The sequence below is a fragment of the Arvicanthis niloticus genome, chromosome 30, assembly GCF_011762505.2.
Source record: "Arvicanthis niloticus isolate mArvNil1 chromosome 30, mArvNil1.pat.X, whole genome shotgun sequence".
Classification (NCBI taxonomy): Eukaryota; Metazoa; Chordata; class Mammalia; order Rodentia; family Muridae; genus Arvicanthis; species Arvicanthis niloticus.
Window position 1 is genome coordinate 19,897,455 of NC_133438.1, and position 19,730 is coordinate 19,917,184.

The following is a 19,730-nucleotide window of genomic DNA, read 5'->3' on the forward strand; positions in this document are numbered from 1 at the left end:
CACATTGTTCTTTGTAAACTGAAAACCCCTTAGGACCATGTGCAGAAAAGCCAGTCTCTGGTAACCACCAAGGAAATTTCGTACAAGTAGAGTGTTCACTGCAGATCTGTCACATGGATAGGGAGACTTTGCACCCAGGTTCTAGGTAACTATGGCTTAAGAGCAGAATTCATCTCCCCAGCAGTCCCTGAGAAAAGATAAATACTGTGTATTTCTTTAGGCCTCCATATAATAGATCTTTCTACCACGTAGTATTTCTCCATGGCTATTACCTTTCTGCTTAGTTGCCACAGTAGATGCATCTTAACAGATCAGAAGAAGCCAGGTTGTCTTTGAACCTAGTAGCTTCATCATACTTTTTAAGACCTCAGCAAGGTGACTAGATTATGATTGAGAACAAAGGCCCTGTTCAAGTCTGTAAACAGAGGAAAGATTATTATTTGTCCTAAAACACTTAGTAGTAATTAATGTAGGAGAGACATGTTTTGTGGACCAACTTTGCTAATAATCACTGTTGAATATAATCTTACTGGTTCACACCTTGCCCTACTGGGATTCTGACGAAGGGTTCTCCCTTTGGTGGTGTCTATTTAGTTGGCAGATGCTTAGATGCTTAGTTAAGGAGTGTCATCACGTGGACAGGAATCTATAGGTGACCCACCAATCTCCAGCTGCAGCTGCTGCTCCTGACTGCTGCCAGAACACAAGAGGTAAAAATAAAATATAAAGACGTATTTAGGAATCAGAGAAAATTTAACCAATCAAGAAAACGAGTCATTTGTTCATTAAAATCCATCCCCAATTATTTTGGACCATATAGTATTTATTGGATTTTTTTTTCCAGAGAATATTTGGAAATTGTCAGAAGGATTAAAAATTTAAAAAAATTATATTAAACTTAATATCACATAATATCCTCTGTCATCCCATTGGATTGATGTGGATCTCTTCCCCTTACAGTATTGAGGATTAGAAATCCTGAATCTTGAGAACCGAATCAGATGCAGGCCTTCTGCTCATGCAAACAGCAGCAGCAGCATGGAGAGTAACTCATCCCCGCCCGCTGTCCTTCAGCTCTGCTATGAGAATGTGAATGGGTCTTGTGTGAAAACCCCCTACTCTCCTGGCTCACGGGTCCTTCTGTATGCAGTTTTTGGCCTTGGGGCTGTGCTGGCAGTGTTTGGAAACCTCCTGGTGATGACAGCCATCCTCCATTTCAAGCAGCTGCACTCTCCCACCAATTTCCTCATTGCATCCTTGGCCTGTGCTGACTTCTGGGTGGGGGTCTCCGTGATGCCTTTCAGCATGGTCAGGTCCATCGAGAGCTGCTGGTATTTTGGAAGAAGCTTCTGCACTTTCCACACCTGCTGTGATGTGGCTTTTTGTTACTCTTCTCTCTTCCATTTGAGCTTCATCTCCATCGACAGGTACATCGCTGTCACGGACCCTCTGGCCTATCCCACCAAGTTCACGGTGTCCGTGTCGGGAATTTGCATCTGCATCTCCTGGATTCTTCCCTTGGTGTACAGCGGTGCTGTGTTCTACACAGGGGTTTATGATGACGGCCTGGAGGAATTATCCAGTGCCCTCAACTGCGTAGGCGGGTGTCAGGTAGTTGTGAATCAGAACTGGGTGCTGATAGATTTTCTTTCTTTCTTAATACCTACTCTTGTTATGATCATTTTGTACGGTAATATTTTTCTGGTAGCTAGACAGCAGGCTAAAAAGATAGAAAATATCAGTAGTAAGACGGAACCATCCTCTGAGAGTTACAAAGCCAGAGTGGCAAGAAGAGAGAGAAAAGCAGCCAAAACCCTGGGAATCACAGTGGTGGCATTCATGATCTCCTGGTTGCCCTACAGCATTGATTCATTAATCGATGCTTTTATGGGCTTCATCACCCCTGCCTACATTTATGAAATTTGTGTTTGGTGTGCTTATTACAACTCAGCCATGAACCCTCTGATCTACGCTTTATTTTATCCATGGTTTAAGAAAGCTATTAAGGTTATTGTGAGTGGTCAGGTGTTCAAGAACAGCTCGGCCACTATGAACTTGTTCTCTGAGCAATTATAAGCATTCATTTCCAAATGAACTGAGTCTTTAGAAAGTCTCAGCAAACCCTTAATGGAGAAGAATAGTGGCTGCTCACATCAGAGACAATGAGGTAGCATCTCCCAGTCTTGTCAGGATGAGTACCTTACTGCCATTTCTCTGGGGGGTGGGGGGACGAACTTGAGCAATAAATGTCAGATTTTTATTAGTTTGCTACTTCCAAGCTGAACAAGCCACACTTCTTTCCTTCAGTTCCCTCCCTCAGTCCCCTCTGTAACCCACTCATTTCCCTTTATCCTGCCATATTCTTCTGAAGCACCCAGATACCCTCTGATGCTTTTCCTCTTTTCTTTACAAAATTTCCAGGTTGACCCAGGCCTGCTAAACATTTCATTTCATTCATGACTAGGCTTCCTCCAGTTCCCACTTTCTTATGATCTTTCAAAGACAACATACAATAGGAGATTCTTTGGCAAATTTAACCAATTCAGTCACGTGAGAGATCCCCAAGTGTAGGGAGACGGTTTGCAAATGGACACCACCTTGAGTAGGCTGTTGTTACCGGTCTCCTATATGACGATTTCCTCTCCCATAGTAGGAGACAGAAGGTGCTACACTTTCCAGAGAGAAGGCACTGTGATTATGTGTGATTATGTGACTGCTCCCTTACTTGGGAACTGACCACATGTGACACATGGAGCCCTGCTTCACACTGGCGGGTTTATGTGCATGCAATATTACCTGTTCATTAGGGAGATTCTTTCGAGTGAAGCCCCTAGTCTTCTTTAATAAACTCTAGTTACAAGGAAGGCGTTGTGAGTTTCAGTAACTATGTAGAATATAAACTAACAGCAAGCATTCAAATATTCATTGATTTACTTTTTTAAAAACCCAAACATGAACCCTGTGCCTACACCATAGTGAAATCCATGCTTTAAGCCATGGGGACAAGGAATAACATTCTCCTTTTGAAAGCCATGACTCTGGTAAGAAGCAATGCAGTTCATTGCAAATATTTTTAGTATAAATAAGCTCAGTTTCTTTTCTCTGAAATACATAAAAATTTAGCAAGAGAACAAGAGAAAAATTGTTGCTTGCTATATACCTGGCACCTGAACTATATAAAGAAATAAAAAACATAAATACTAGAAAACTAGACACAACAGTCAAGAAATGAGCTAATGAAAGAGGCAGATGACTCTCAAAATGATGTGCAAGTGGCCAATAAATATATAAAAAAGATTTTGGCATCCTTATCCATCAGTGAGATGCAGATATAACTTACTTTGAGATTTATTTTATCTTATTACACTCATAATAACTAAAGCCAAGACCACAAATAGCTGTTTATGTTGGTGAGACTGTGGAGAAACAAGAACCCTTTACACAATGCTGCAGGAGTACAAGCTAGTCTAGCCACAGTGCAAACTAGTGTGCAGATTTCTGAAGGGGGCGGGGGCAGACCTTCCATATGTGTGTGCACATCTGGATGCATTGAAGCACTTTGAATCAGCATTCCACAGTCATATGTTTACAATAACCAAGTTCTGGACTCAGCCTTTCTGCCAACAGATGAATGGATAATGAAAAGTTTTATATATGCCCAATGGAGTTTTATTCAACTATAGAGAAGAATTTAATTGAACCACCTGTAGAAAAAAAAGTGGATTCAACCAAAAGTCATCATGTTAAGTGAAACAACTCAAGCTCAGAAAGACAAATATATTTCCTCTCATTTCTAGATCCTGGATTTTACATAGACATAGACAACTACATAGATATACATAAATAATGTACAGATGCCTACATATATATGACATAAAAACAGAAATGGGATTAGTGGGAAGAAAACAAAGGGAAGGCTATCAGGATGAATATGGTTGAAGTATGTCATATATTTGAATGAAATGTCATTATGAAACTATTATGATATATAACAAATATTCAACAATGAGAAATTAAGCAGTAAATAACAGCAGGAAGAAATTTAAGACAGGAAGAAATAACACAAAGGAGTACAACTAATAAATTCTACACTTAAGAGAACATGTAGGTTTATCTTGCTCATGTTTTTAAAAATCATTTTTAGGTCATACTTACATTGAAATATGCATATATGCATTCACTGCCCCCACAAAATACACATAATATATTCACAATATCCAGGATTCTATTCTGGAGTTTTTCCAAAGTCTTAAAACTAATTGCAAGTAAGTTAGACATGGCTGAAGCCAAAAAAAAAAAAAAAAGGTACGCTCCACAGTCTAGCAATAGAAAGGTCAAAGGTCTATTTCTGGCTCACGTGAAGCCCTGTGGTGCTGAAGCGCTATCCGAGGCAACCGCGCTCACATGAGCATGAGGTATGCTTGGATTTCATTGCTCATTCTCTCAAGCAGAAGCTTCCTTCATGCTTCCCTGGTGCCAAGCAGACTGCTCCACCTAGCGGTCATAGAGAAAGGGCGAGCAAATGGCACCTCCCACAGGCGCCCCTCCCCACAGTATCAGGATTTTGAGTATAGCAAAAACTGACGAAAACACATTAGCAGTCATTTCTATAAAAATATTGAAATATGGTGTAACCGAGAGAGAAAAATCTAGCCTCAAAGTGTGTAGCACCTTCCAAGGGGTAACTCAGATATGAAAGAGGTGCAGCCCTGCTTCTCCATCCAAATTGAGTGTGTCTAAAGATGCTTTTGCAGCTCCCTGATGACGTCAGACTCCCGCTGCTCCGTCCTCCTAATATGGACTCTCCGAGGAGCCCCAGGCTTTCAGTGCCAGGTTGGAATTGCTGAGTAGGGCATGCTGCTTCGTTGAGCAACTACTGGGTTCTCAGCCTCCGCGGAATGCAGATATTTATTAAATTACTTAATATACATCATAAATCAGTCTATTACATCCCCGTCTCTGCTTGCCTCCCCCCTTCTCTACATACATAATATCAAAAATCAATAAAAATCACAGAACGTTCTTATTTGTCCAAATAAAAATGCTTTCTAAAGAATTAAGGATGAAAGACTAAGATTTGAACCATTACAGTGAACTGTGTCATGTTGTGGTCAGTTAGTCATTTTCAGTGAAATATCTAAAGTGTTACTATCTTGTACTGCAAAAAGAGGGCCCTGAAGTCTAGACAGAAAAAAATTTCAAGTCTACTTAGGGACTGAAATTTTCAGCCCTGGTTATCAAGGTTAAAATGTTAGCCAACAGGGCTGGAGAGATGGCTCAGTGATTAAGAGCACTGACTATTCTTTCAGAGGTCCCAAGTTTAATTTCCCAGTTACCACATAGTAACTCACAACCATCTGTAATGGATGCCCTCTTCTGGTGTGCCCAAAAACAGCTACAGTGTACTCACATGTTGTCGCCAGCAGCAACATTAAACCGGGTTCACCTGCAAGAGAGGCTAAGAATAGGGAAACGGGTGGGAAGAGATGGAGCCAAGACAAAGTTCTCTGATCAAGGCTCGAAGTTTAATAATTTGCTTTCACATATAAAGGGGAAGCCCCACCCCCCAGAGTCTCTTCTCGGTTCAGCCCAGGGGCTGGGCAAGGAGATAGCAGTCCGAAGGTGTCAAGGCTAGCTCAGCAGGCAGTCCATTCTTCTTAGCTCAGGTAGCAGGCTCCAAAGGCCAAGGCTGGCAATGCAATGCATCTCCTAGGTCCTACTGTTGCTTGGTCTATTGTGGTAAATGACTTTGCAGGCCTGCTCAGGCCTGGGGGAAGGGCACACTCACATACATAAAATAAATAATTCTTTTAAAATAATTTTAACAAACAAAAACAGTAAGAGAAGAAATGTTGAACCCCAGCTTGCCAGAGGAAGAGGTACTGACAACAGGTCCCGGGAAGGCAAGGAATTCGCTAGCCAGAAGCAGCTTGAGTTAGCAGAGAACATGACAGTGACAAGATGGGTTTGGCCACACTCACCACACAGGTGAATCATTCCATTGACTGCCCTTGAAATTCAATTCAAGCTTTGTTTTTATCTTCCCTTTTGTGTTCAAAGTAGGAAGTGGAGGGTAGCACTATTAGCACGCAGTAACATGACAGACAAGTAGGCCTGGCTTGCTATAAAATGGACTGCCTCCCTCTCTCTCTCTAATCCTTTTCTCCCTCTCTCTCCTCTCTTCTCCATGTCTTTCTACCTGTTCCTGGGAGGCCTCTTCTCTTCTTTCTCTCTTTTCTCTCTCTGTCTTTCTCTGCCCTCCCCTCCTCTACACCCTTCTCAACTCCCCTTCCCATGTTCCTAAATAAACTTCATTCTATGCAAGACATGTCACATGGCTGGTACCACAGGGGATGGGGAAATGCCTTAACATGGGCCCACTGAGGCACCCTCTCCCACTGCACCATACCATGCTTTACAAAATATATCAAACAATCCCCGGGTCTTGCCATTGCTACTTTCTGTGGGTCAGAAGGATCTTGTGCCTTGCAGCTGCCTGGACTCTGCTGTCTGTACTAGAGCCTCCAGCACACTCCCTCTCTTTCCATTTTCATGCTGCATTGTTCCATTCGGGGGGGGGGGGAGTTCTCCCAAGTGGAACAGCTCATTTTCCCAAACCTGAATCACTTGCCTTTGAATTATATTTAAATAGTAAGTGTAGCGTGGCCTTTGCAAGCTTACAAAAAGAATTGAACGAAAGACTAGAAGAAGTCTGTACAGCTCACTACCTGCCATTCCTGACACTTCTAGATACACCTGAGTCTAGCCCTTGTAAGCAGACCTAACCTCCTAGGCACCTATGCTGTCTGGTGAATCTGGCCTTCTTGGAAAGCTTCTTCCTGTGATAATGCCTAGGGCCATCTCTTCTCTTCTACTTTTTGTTTGTGTCATGCAAGTGCTGCAGGAATGTGGTAACCGTGTTTCAGCTGTGTATTTATACCATTCTTCCTTCCTGGGTCTTCCTTCTCTGAGACCCCGGCTAGAAAAGGCACTTCTGCTGGGACCATCTGTTCTGATGGTGGAAGACAGACGTGAAAGAAGCAAGCTCAACCGCGTATCAGTCTATGACTTTCTTCTTTGACTTCCTGTTTCAGGACAGCAAATGCCATGTCCCCTCAGGCTTTGGTCAAGACAAGTCATACAACCAAACCCAACATGAGTGAATCTGCGACTTTTCCTCAGAGAGGGGGTGAGAAAGCCATGGGAGGGAGAGTAAGATGGAGGCTAGGAGTGTAGAGGACTCATTGGGTGGTAGCATGTCACTGGGGTTCAGAACTGATGCTGAGTCCCTTCTTTAGTTGTTCAAAGCTTCTCTCATGAATATATACACACATGTGCACACACCTATTTATATCAAGATAATAATTATATTGTTTCATATATATATGCTTCATATATATTGCTTTATATATATATATATTATTTAAATATATTGCTTCACATATATGAAGCATATATATGAAGCATATATATATGAAGCAATATATTTAAATAAAATATAGAATATAATAATATAAATATATAAATATAAATAATATGTAAATATAAATAATATAAATATATAAATAACTAAATTGAGATATGTGTAGAGAATGAATTACTGGGTAGGGTCATACAAAACAAGTACAATCCACCTCAAAATTTTAGACTATATTTTGAAATTTTATACTATTTTAATTAAATGTCATGTATGTGTGTGTGTTTCTGCATATAAAGCCCACATGTGTTCAGGTGCCCAAGGAAGCCACTGGATCCCCTGAAGCTGGAGTTACAGTCAGCTGCCTGTTGTGGGTGTAGGGAATTGTACTTGGTCTTCTGCAAGAGCGACAAGTATTTTTAACCATTGGGCCATCTTTCCAGTCCCTAGACTTCATTGATGTTTTGTGGAACACACACACACACACACAATGTAAGCAAGCATATACAGACACACACATATACACAAACACACACCACTGCCACCACGGTTGTATTTTTTACCTCTTCTTCAGTGGGTTGCTCTTGATGAAGCAAAGCCCATCTCAGGTCCCACTGGTTAAGGCGTTAGTGGTGACGTCTGACTGGTTGCCCTCTGTTCACATCTGAACTCAAAGCTACTGTTAGAACGAGTGCCTGAAATTCATCTTTAAAGGGCAGTCTCATATGATGAAGAGTAGTCCACCTTTCTACCAATGAACCATACCTGAAGTTTTATCTGTTCCATTTTTTTTTTTTAATATGGGAAGAAACCACAGTGACCTTAGCACTTGCTTTGATATTTGTTACAAGAGAAATCAGTATTCTTGCATCTCAGTATAGCAGTTGCTGGTTTACAGCAATTCCGTTAAGTCATTGCTACTTTGAACTTTAATAATTTAATTACATATGCCGGCCAAGCTTATTTGGTAGTTTTACATATTGTTATATTACAGATGCGGCTATTTCCAAGATATTTTAAAGATGTGTTTCAGTGTAATTCTTTTCCTTTGGATTTCTGTCTTATACATTATATTATCAACTTAAAAAAAATATATTCTGAGGTAGGGTCCACAGTCTTGTCCATATACTCAAAAGTCAAGGCACTTGCTTTAAGTGTAGTTGCTTCTCACTTAACAGGAGCACAGAGAGAGTAGACTCAGTAAAGTGTCACATCATGCTGAGCTCCCATGACACTGAGCACGGGTGTTTTACTGTCCAAACAGCGCAAAGATATTTGCCTCTTAGAGCCTGGAATCATAGCAAAGATTGTGATGGAGCAGTCCTTCAGTCTTGAGAGCAGGTGTCTCATCCATCCACCCCGCATCTCTGCTCCCTCATGTTCTCATTCCTACCTGATTCACTGGCAATGTGAACTTTTTTATGACAACATCCATGTGCTTGTGTCTCTATACCGCATGAGAAGCCAAAACCTCCTGTTCTCTATGTCCGCCTCTCATACAGGTTGGTTAGCTGGCTAGGCTTTCCCTCCCCATCCCTCCTTGTCTTCATCATAGAGCTGGTCTGGATAAGGCTGCTTTCTCCAGCCTACTGAAAACAGTGAGGTGTGTAAGGAACAGAGTCACCTCCCTGCCTCTGGGCTGCAGAGTTTGCCTGGAGAGCAGCCAGTGGACTTGCCTTAGGGTGGAGCATGCCATGCCCAGGGCATGAGCAAGGTGATTTGCTTCTAGAAAGATAGGAAGAAAAAAAAATGAGCTGCTTAGAATGGCTAATTTATGAATACATATTATAATTGATATGTGTGGAATTTCTTAGCATCTAAAAACTGAACTTACTAAAGTAATAGGAAATATATTACAAGTAAAATTTTAAGTTTGGGGCCATTAGAGAGAGTCTCTCTCTCTCTCTCTCTCTCTCTCTCTCTCTCTCTCTCTCTCTCTCTCTCTTTCTCTCTCTCTGTCTTCCTCTCTCCCTCTCTATGTGTGTGCTTAAATACTATCTTATGTTTGTATACGATAAGTGGAATAAGCCAATTTTAATTAGCTTTGTTGGTCAAATAAAATTTTTACTTCTTTTTTCATAGCAAGAAGACGAGGTTTTTTTTTTTTTTTTTTTTTTTTTTTTTTTTTTTTTTAGCTACTGTGTTTCAGTTAGCACACAAAGTACTGGGCTTCATCTCAGTTCCTTGGTATGTGCTTATCACTACAGTTTGCTCTTGGTACTTCCCCTCACCAAGGTCCTCCATGCCTCTTACCATTCCTCTGGATGCTTCTCTTCATTCTCCACAGTTCCGCCTAGGTCTGCTCTACTCCTGTATTCCACCACCTCCTCAGTCCCACCTCTTTAAGATCTCCCCCTCGCCCACCTCCTTTCTTGTTTTGTGACTTACTTTAAATATATGCACATATATATACATGTGTACAAAGACACACACAGAGAGATGATTTTAAAGCTGGGTTCCACGTAAAGAAAATAAAGAGAAAATAAAATATTTGGTAGACATTGACTTCCTTAAAGATTGTTATCTGGATGTGAAGGGTTGTTTTACTTAAACTGCTTAATGGTAAATTCTTTGTGAATTTTAACATCGAAGTTGTTTCAGAAACACATGCACTCATCTACAGTGTGTTTATTGAGACTGGCAAAATCATATACACATACCTATAAATACATATGGACTCCAGAAGCTTCAAATTAATTTACAAAGAAATTTTTACAAAGAACCAATTATTCATTCACAAACAGAGCCAGTGCAAATGGTGGTGGTGGGGGGGGCACGAAGTCTAGAGGCTTTTGGGAAATACTAAAGAAAAAGACAGAAGCGCAATGCAGCCTCCTCATAGTAACAAATACTAATGGATATTTGTTTCAGTCCCTCTGCAGGGCTCAGGTACTAGTTTTCCCTCTGAAAATCAGGTGGGTGGGGGCACATCCTCATAGAAGCAGGAGGAGGGGGACGGAATAGGGGATTGGTGGGGGGAAATGGGGAAAGGGGATAACATCTGAAATGTAAATAAAATATCCATTTTTTTTTTTTAAAAAAGTCCTGCACTGGGCCTGTGGGAACAGTAGGTTTAGTCTGTGTGATGTAAATGTAAAGGAAGAATATTAAATGGCAAGCTATGGATAATTATCACAAAATACATCAGATATTTTAGGTTTCCCTTATATTTTTTAAGGAAGGAAATGTTCCTTTAACAATATAAAATTACCCTCACATTGAAGGGGACAAATGTGGCTTTCAGACTTTTAAACAGTCAGGCTCTAAGGTGATGGGGATTTTAAAATGAACATTTTAAGAAAGGCTTATTCTAAATGTTGGACCCCACTTAACAGTGACATGAAATTATGACTCAGTCAAATTTCCCAAAGTTAGATTAGACAACAGTATTTTATTTCGTGTGAGTTTGAATTTCTTTTTAGTGAGAAAACAATGGCCGCTGGGAGTTTTCTCACCTAACAGGTCCACTGAGCAAACGTAGGGAGAAACTCAGAGAGCAAACCCCAGGCTTCTCCCACTTCCTCCTCTGCTTCTCAGTTTTTAGGAAGCAAGGACTTGGAGGCTGGGTATTTCCCAGAATGCCTGCTTACCCGCTGGATATTCTAAAGTATTTCGACGACTTCGGTCAGCCTTCTCCCTACTTTCTTTTATGAGAATACTGAATGGGAGTTGTGCTTCTTTGCTGACTAAATATCATGCTTTTCCTCCCCCACTGAAGTCCTGGGAGCTGCCTACAAACTAGGGTAACACCATAGCCTATGGCTATTTCACTGTCCTCCTTTCTGTTAGCATCAGTCTTGGTACAAATCAACAGTCATTGTCAGTGGTGAGAGGATCTTTCTGCTCAGGACGAGTTTCAGCGCCTTCCTAAACCACCGATAGGAGAAGACGTAGATGATGGGGTTACAGGCTGAATTGAAATAAGCAAACCAGATAAAGATGTCAAAGACCAGTGGTGGGGTGATGAAATTAAGGAGGCTGTCCACCAGCGTGTCAACAGTGAAGGGAAGCCAACACACAAGGTAGATGCCCACAGCAATGCCCAGTGTCTTGGCAGCTTTTCTTTCCCGCTTGACAGCCCCGGCCAAGCTTTGGCTCAGGGTTCTGATCCGCTGAGCCTGCCTGGTAGCAACCACAAAGATCTTCAGGTACAAGCTGATCATGACGAGGCAGGGGATAAAAAACGCAGGGAAGTTTAACCACCCCCAGAACTTATTGAACAGCAGTTGGCAGCTGCCCACACAAGGCATCTCTTCTAGCCACTGGCTGAGTGCTCTCTCTACCACATCTGTGTAGAGAAAGAAGGCAGTGTAGGCTGCTGGTATCCCCCACCCTGCCACGATGTAGCGGAGGGCTGTCCTGACTGTGAACTTGGAGGGATAGAGCAGGGGGTCACAGATAGCACAATGACGGTCAATGGAAATAAAACAGAGGTGGAAGATGGAGGTCAGGCAGAACAGCGTGTCTAGGTAGGTATGCAGACGGCACAGGAAGTCTCCAAAGAACCAGCAGCTCTCCACAGAGCGGACTGTGCTCAGGGGCAGCACCAGCAGACCCAGCAACATGTCCGCGAGGGCCAGGGAGAGCAGCAGGAAGTTGGTGGGGGTGTGGAGCACTTTAAAGTAGGACACTGCAAACACCACGAACAAATTCCCCAGGACTGTGATCAGCACACCTACTGCACAGGCCAGATAGATGACGACCTGGATGGCCAGCGGGTGAACTGTCCTGGGGCAAGAACCATTCACCTGGTAGCAGAACGCTGCAGGCTGCTCTTCAGAGCCCGGGAGGAGGACAGCTCTCATTTATAGGTGATGTTCGTACGCTTTCTCTGCAAACTGGTCACCTTTTCTATAATAATAATAATAATAATAATAATAATAATAATAATAATAATACTTTTTTATCAATCAAAGAATGAGATGAAAGGAAAAAGTAAAGGGTGATTGAACTGATTGGTCTCTGAATACTGGATCAAATATACCCTGAAAACCAAGTGCAGCATTGGAAAAGAGACACAGAGCCAACTCTTTCAAAACTACTACAGACAATATCCTTAAGGAAGAAAAGAAGAATGTAGGCTAAATGTTTCCTCAGAGGAAAGTGTGGCTTAGAATTCGGTATAAAATCACAAAGCAGTCTCCACTTTGATAAGGCCCTTGCCAAATGCAAAGTGACATCCGAAGTTCTGAGTGTGAACCTAAGTGACAAATTAACTACTGTAAACAAATCAATTATTGAGAAAGAATAGCTAACTTTCTCCTTCAATCATTAAGTACATTGGCAAGAAGGTACTAGGTTAAAGTTTTAAATTTTATCAATTCATCCCCCAAAGAAAAATTCCACAGACAAATAAGTAAAAAGACAAAATTCTCCTTAATGCTGTTTTTGTGGGTTTTTTTTTTTTTTTTTTTTTTTTTTTTTTTTTTTTTTTTGCATTGTACATTTTTAAATATAACGCACAGGATAAAAGTATCTGAGATGAGAAAATGTTTATCAAACACTAACCTGCAGACTATGAACCGTGTGCTAACACACTGAACTGAGGGTATAGCTGAATCTGAATGCATAGAGCCCCCTCCTAGTGTGCCCAAAGCCCTGGGCTTGATCTCTAGAACCGTATAAACAGACTATGGTAGCACACACCTGTAATCTCAGCACTTGGGATGTGAATGTAGAAGAATCCTAAGTCCAGGACCATCCTTGGTGCCTCAGCAAGTTCAAAACTAGTGTGACTAATCTGAGATATATCAGACCTGTCTTGAAAAAAAATGAAAGAAAGAAAAAAGAGAGAGAAAAAGAAAGAAAGGAAGAAAGAAAGAAAGAAAGAAAGAAAGAAAGAAAGAAAGAAAGGGAAGGAAGAAAAAGAGAGAAAGGGAGAGAAAGAAGGAAAGAAAGAAAGGAAGGAAGAAAAGAAAAGAAAAGAAAAAAAACTTCAAAGGTAAACTTCGGGTTTCCAGACTACTTACTCAGGCAGGAAATCCCCCATAAAAGAAGCCGGTCCCAGATGTACACAGACTTGCAGAGAACTCCTCTATCAACAAAGGTGACAGGCAAGAGGTCAGGGGAGATTTTATATTCTCAGAAGAAACAGCTCAGTCATGTGAGTTGATAACACACAACAGCTTAAGAACGCCAAGGGAGCCCCTCACCTCACTCACAAATCTACATTGTTTCTTTCCTTTCCAATATGGCAATTAATTAAAGATATAATTTAAACACCTTGAGTTTTTAGATTCTACTTTACACTCCTGTGTCTGGGGCTAGCCACAAAGTTATTATTCCTTTGTAGACAACTACTTTACAATTAATTTACAGTATGCTTTACTGAATTTCAGGGGTGGGGGGGTTGAAAGTTTCATAAAACCTTTCTACTCCAGGAGTCCCTTTGTTCATTTCTACTGGGCTGAGAAATGGCTGAGAAACAGCCCTGTTTAATCTTTACCTGAACAGTGGTGCTGTATGCCTGGAAATCCCTTAATTTGGAAGTTAGAGGGTCTGAACAGTAAGGTACTGTTTAACACAAATAAGTAAAAAGGAGTAAATTCTTAAGATAACAGCTCTGAAGGTTGGGATGACAGACTATTTGGAGCCACTGTAGAGAAAATGTCAAGGACCCTGAAATCCCACTGAGCAGTGTTAGAATCAGCCTGATAATAAGGTTTTAAAAATTCTTTCTCCTTTCTTTCCTTTTACTGAAAATGGATTTTATTTCTCTATAGATCTTGATTACAATTTATTTTCCTCCCAGTTCCCCCCCCCCAAGACCCCTCCCCGCCGGTTTCTAAAAGGATAATAATGAAATACCACAAGATTAAAAAAAAACAAAACTAACATATCAGAATTGGACAAAACAAACAAAAGGAGCCCAGAGAAGACATGAAAAACAGAGACTCGATTATTTGCACATTCAAGTCCCCATAACAGCACTAAACTGGCAGCCATAATATGCAGATGGAGGGCCCGGTGCAGACCTGTGCGGGCACTCTGCTTGCTGCCTCCTGCTCTGTGAGTTCCTAGGAACTTTGAGCAGGTTGACTTGGAGGACTTTGTTCTCCTGGTGTCCTTCATCCCCTCTGGCTCTTACACTCTCTCAGCCCCTTCCACAGGGTTCCCTGAGCCTTGAGTGGAGGGATTTGCTGACATCTCACTTAAGGCAGATGATTCCAGGTGTGCAATACAGGCTACTTTTAGTAGTGCCTCAGATGCTAAATTCAGTAAGTAGGAAGACCTGGTAAGCCAAACAATACAAATAGCATGAGCTTCCCAGAGAGGTAAATCTGCTTTGAATATCACTTCTAACCCTGGAGCACTGTGGTCTTTGAGTTGTGAACAGGAAGTTCTAATCCACTTGGATTAAAATATTTGGAAATTTGAAACATATTAGACCACTGTCCTAGAGCATAGTAGATGATCAACAAAAATTATTTTCTCTTCTACTTTGTGTATGCTCTACATTTAAACTCTATGAGGCATTTGCTTAAGTTTCTTCTTTGTGTTACTTTTGGAGTACTTTTTTTTAAAACATATTCACTTTATATCCCTCTCACTGCTCCCCATAATCCTTCCCCCATCTTCCCTCCCCTTTTCCTCTGAGCAGGTCGGGGCCCCTGGGTATCCCCCCACCCTGGCACATCAAGTGTCTGTAAGGCTAGGCACTTTCTCTCCCACTGAGGCCAGACAAGGCAGTGCAGGTAGAAGAACATATCCCGTATACAGGTAACAGCTTTTAGGATACCACCGCCCCAGTTGTTCAGGACCCATATGAAGGTAAGCTGCACATCTGCCACAGTACCTCCTGTGCCAGGAGGTTTAGGCACAGCCTGTATATGTTCTTTGCTTGGTGGTTCAGTACTTTTTGTTCTTAAGAAACTTATGTTTTATCGTAGCATGCTAGTAAATGTTGTCAATTTTCTGGTGTCTTTCAAATGCATCCCACTGTTCCATACACATTATTAAATAATTATTCCATGATTCCAATAGACTGTACTACATGCCCTACTTATATATATATATTTTTAAAGATTCTCTGTACTTCATTACATAGGATGTTTGATTGTATATTCCTATCTCTTTCTGGGTCGCCATCAGATCTTCCTAAAGTTCAAAGTCTCTCCATTATAATGGATCCCGCAGAGGACGTGGATCCATTATAATGAAATATGCTTCAGACTAGCTCACACGGTAAGAACGCTGTGAATGGCGCTCAGCAGGGAAGTTACTCCAGACACAGGCACCAAGTGAGTTAAGACACAATGCACAACCCAACTTAGAAGTTGTGCTGCTGCTGCTACTATGGGAAAGCTGTGTTGGCTGTAAGGGTCCACAAGCCCTCACGGGTGGCATATTGGTACTGAAAAGGTGTGATGGTTTGCATATGCTCAGCCCAGGGAGTGGCACTATTAGATGGTGTGTCCCTGTTGGAGTGGGAGTGGCCTTGTTGGAGTAGGTGTGTCACTGTGGGCATGGGCTTTAAGACCCTCATCCTAGCTGCCTGGATGCAAGTCTTCTGCCAGCAGCCTTCAGGTGAAAGATGTAGAAGTCTCAAACTCTGCCTGCACTATGCCTGCCTGGACGCTGCCATGCTCCTGCCTTGATGATAATGGACTGAACCTCTGAACCTGTAACTCAGCCCCAATTAAATATTGTCCTTACAAGAATTGCCTCAGCCATGGTGTCTTTTCACAGCAGTAAAAGGGTTTCAGAGACACAGAAGGATGGCAGCCAGACATGGGAAAGAACAGGAGCCTGTGGTTAGGATAACGTTACTTGACTGCACTCTATGGAACTGCTGCTCTTGGTGGCAGAACTTCATCTTGCCATGGCCAGTGTCATCTCCCACATCATTCTGGTTTTCTTTTCTCCTCTTTTAAAGATATTTGCCATGTCTCCTTCTTATGTGAGTTCATTGAAGCCTTCTTAAGTATTTTCTAGAACAAGGAGTGGGAGAAAATAGTCATCATAAGTTTTTGAAAGCAGCAGTAACAATTCAAGGGCTGTGTCTCAGAGAGACGTCCACACAAATATGAACTGTGTATACATGGTCTAGGGATCACTATGAATAGTAGCTGGAAATAACTGTAAGGCCCCTACGAATGGAGGACCTCACCCAAGCCTTGGGAATTCGCCGCCACCCATTAACTACAAGACACCAAACTTGATGTAATCAGCAAGAGGCATATTTTAATCAGTATAATGAGGTCAAGACCCATGACCCATGCGGGGGCAGTGGGGTCTGACACCGGGGCTTTGGAGACAGAGAGAATTTAAAGCCCAAAACCACAACTGGGGGTGGGGGGAGACCACAACCCAGGGGGAATAAGGGAGGGCTATTAGAGAGCATCTGTGGAAAGTCCCAGCCCATTATTCAGTTTGTGACAGGGTACAAGGAACAGGCTATTCTCTAAGAGCCTATACGTAATTAGCCAATTTCCTGGTATCCAGGGTGTACAGGCACGCAAACTTGAACTCCCAGCTCAAACCCTATTGAATCTATCTTATGGTCAGTTTTGTTACTGGTATCCAGGATGTATGGGCACGCCGAGAACTCCCAACTCAAACTCTCCTGGTATCCATAGCACTCGGTCACACTGACCTGAACTCCCATCTCTGAACTCCTATGTCATCTAATTTGTCTTGTGGATAGCTAATTTCCTGGAGCCCAGAGCACAGAACAAGCTGATCTGTACTTTTGACTCCATCTATGAAAAGTTTTAAAAGATTTTTAACTCTTTCATAACCTGCATGTGTCCGACAGAGAATGGATTCAACAAACACTATTAAAAATTATACTATAGTGTAATTCCTGCAATAATGTATCTTTCCATCACTAAAACTAATTACATAATATATCCCCACCGGTGCAATAATGTCATGAATTTTAGGCAACCAGGAACTTTCTGATTGGATTTGAGGACTGTCCTCAGGCGGGAATGTATACCTGTTACTGTAAACCTGAACAAAAGCCCATGCCAGGAGAAAATGTAGGCCTTAAGGAAGAACTTACTACTGCTGTTTTGGTAAATGATCATGTTGTCTAACTGCATTCTGTAGATTTATAGTCGTACCCAAGGGTTTATGTTGCTCTGAGCTTGGTTAGTGAAGCTCTTTTAAGTAGTCAGTGATGCCGCACAGAGTCAGAACTGGTCACAGCATTGAGAATAAATGACTGACTGCTGTTATGTGCTCAACTCTAAAGGGGACTTCCTATAACATCTGCCCCACCATGGTTCATGGAATATCATGGAAGGTGGGGTCTGGATGTAAGATAGAGAGGATGGGAGGACTGCTGTGAATACTCTCTTCTGGACATGACTTGACCATTGACTTATGAACTTGTAGCAATTGAATCTGACTACACCAAACATGGGCGAAACCGAACCTGTCAATATTCCAGCATAAACGACATGAGACCCCCACTTCAAGATGAAGAGTTAATGGCAGCTAATGGCTGCTGCAGTACAAGTAGTAATTTTCTTTAGTAGTAGCCATTACCCATGCCCATAGCCACACTTATGAATGGAATCCTAGTTAAACCTAGTAGATCATTTTTTAAGAATATGTGAAATGGAAGAGAAACTTGGTGAAGAGAAGGGAAATGGTAGAAGAGGGACAAGAGAAGGGAAGGGGTAGTAATGTGGTCAAAATATATTTTATACATTAAAGTGTCAAAAATAAATAAAACAAATTTAAAACTTGATGATACAGTTTTACTATTAGTGGCCAATATGGACATGACATTATTAGTAAAAATGATGGTTAATCTTAATTCTTAATTTGATAGGATTGAGAAACACCTAGAAGATTAATAAAACACACCTGGGAGGTATTTATATAAGTAATTAGATCATCAAGGTTCTGGCATAATAAATGAGTTAACCTCTTCCTTGATTTGTACTTGATGGATTTAGTGGAAGGAAAGGTGGGAAGTGATGTTTGGTAGGACAGAATGGGTCACTGGGGTTTGTTCTTGGCAGCTGAATCTTGCCCAGCGCCCTCCTTCACACCTCTGCTTGCTTCCAGGCTGCCATGCTGTGAGCAGCTCTCTTCCACCACATATCTCATACACACACTTTTGTGACATTCTCCAGCACATGGGGTCATAGCTGATAAAACAACTAATGGTTGGCATATATCTGTAAGTTATGTGGAGCAAAACTGAACAGGCACATCTGTTCATGCTCACAGGAAGTAACACATATTCACAGGAAGTGACGTATGTACATAGAAAGTGACAGATCACAGTCGGTCTCTGGTTGGTTCCCTCATTATACTTTATGAATTTGGTTTTCTTCCACTTTTATGTGGGTTCAGAAGATCGAGCACAGTTTTCTAGGCTTGTTCTGCAGGCTCCTTTACTTGAGCCATCTCACCAGTCACTTTTGAAAAAAAAAATCTCTCCCATTAAAGTAAGAATCCATAAAGGTTTAAAAGAAAGATTATTAGTAATGGTAAGAAATTATTGCATGTGCCTTGATTGTGTAGGCATTGGTCCCACGAAACAGGAAGACTGTTGCTGTATATAGGTTAGAGACTAAAGACTTAGAAAGGCAAGGGAGTATTCCAAGATTACCCAGGAGGAACTAGCCAAGCCACTGTGGCCTGTCCTGTTGTACAACTCATGCCTTCTTCAGTAACTCAGCCCTCACAAAATGATGGAAGCCTTGAGTGACCATCTTTTCATCTTTGCAACAAATCCAGCCCTTCTGTTCAGGAATAGGTCCTGCTGTGTGCCCCAGCCCCTTCTCAGGTGAACAGTAAAGGGGAGAGAAATCACTGAGAACAACAGGATACGTGTAACCCATAATAAGATTATTCTTTTTCATAATGGCAGGTAATGACTATGGACATAAAAGACAAGTTACATAACAAGAAATTCAAGTTTCATTTAATTACTTTGCTCTCTAAAATGGTGGGGATTAAGAAATAAGCTTTATGTTACCAGAACTGACCCTTCAGTAGACTATAGCTCAGAGCAGTGGGGTGGTAATCTAGACAATAATACTAAGCTGTTTCCACGAGCTGGAACTCAAAATTCTCCCAACTGTAGATCAATCACTACAGGGATTGCTTTGGAACTCTGTCTTTTGTTTTCCCCCCTCCTCCCTCTATAAGAAAATATGTTCTCCCTCAGAAGATCATTTCAGAGATCACATGTAGTCAAACACTGAAGCAGCTAGCACAGGTTTTGTGGAAGAGCTATCCCAACCTGGGAATAAACCTGAGTGAGAATAATATTATACATTATCTTTACTCCAAATAACTTGGTTTTTATCTTCATTAATATGTCCATCTAGAATAGCATCACAACTAA

At 41.5% G+C, this 19,730-nt stretch overlaps 2 protein-coding genes across 2 annotated transcripts; one reads left to right on the top strand and one right to left on the bottom strand.

Annotated features, from left to right (window-relative positions):
- Window positions 1-596: 596 nt before the first annotated feature.
- Window positions 597-2,864, top strand: LOC143441009 (trace amine-associated receptor 6). The gene is made up of 2 exons (XM_076928036.1): window positions 597-710; window positions 961-2,864. The coding sequence occupies exon 2, from the start codon at window positions 1,039-1,041 to the stop codon at window positions 2,074-2,076; it is 1,038 nt and encodes a 345-aa protein (XP_076784151.1). The 5' UTR covers window positions 597-710; window positions 961-1,038; the 3' UTR covers window positions 2,077-2,864.
- A 7,924-nt stretch (window positions 2,865-10,788) lies between these two features.
- Window positions 10,789-16,338, bottom strand: Taar5 (trace amine associated receptor 5). Its single transcript, XM_076928037.1, has 2 exons — window positions 13,387-16,338; window positions 10,789-12,268 (listed from the first exon to the last, which is right to left on the bottom strand). Exon 2 carries the CDS (start codon window positions 12,220-12,222, stop codon window positions 11,209-11,211), a length of 1,014 nt encoding a protein of 337 aa, XP_076784152.1. The 5' UTR covers window positions 12,223-12,268; window positions 13,387-16,338; the 3' UTR covers window positions 10,789-11,208.
- Window positions 16,339-19,730: the final 3,392 nt, after the last annotated feature.

Bases quoted from the DNA above. Each gene is read 5' to 3' on its own strand.
- LOC143441009 (XM_076928036.1), top strand. From the start codon at position 1,039: ATGGAGAGTAACTCATCCCCGCCCGCTGTCCTTCAGCTCTGCTATGAG.
- Taar5 (XM_076928037.1), bottom strand. From the start codon at position 12,222: ATGAGAGCTGTCCTCCTCCCGGGCTCTGAAGAGCAGCCTGCAGCGTTC.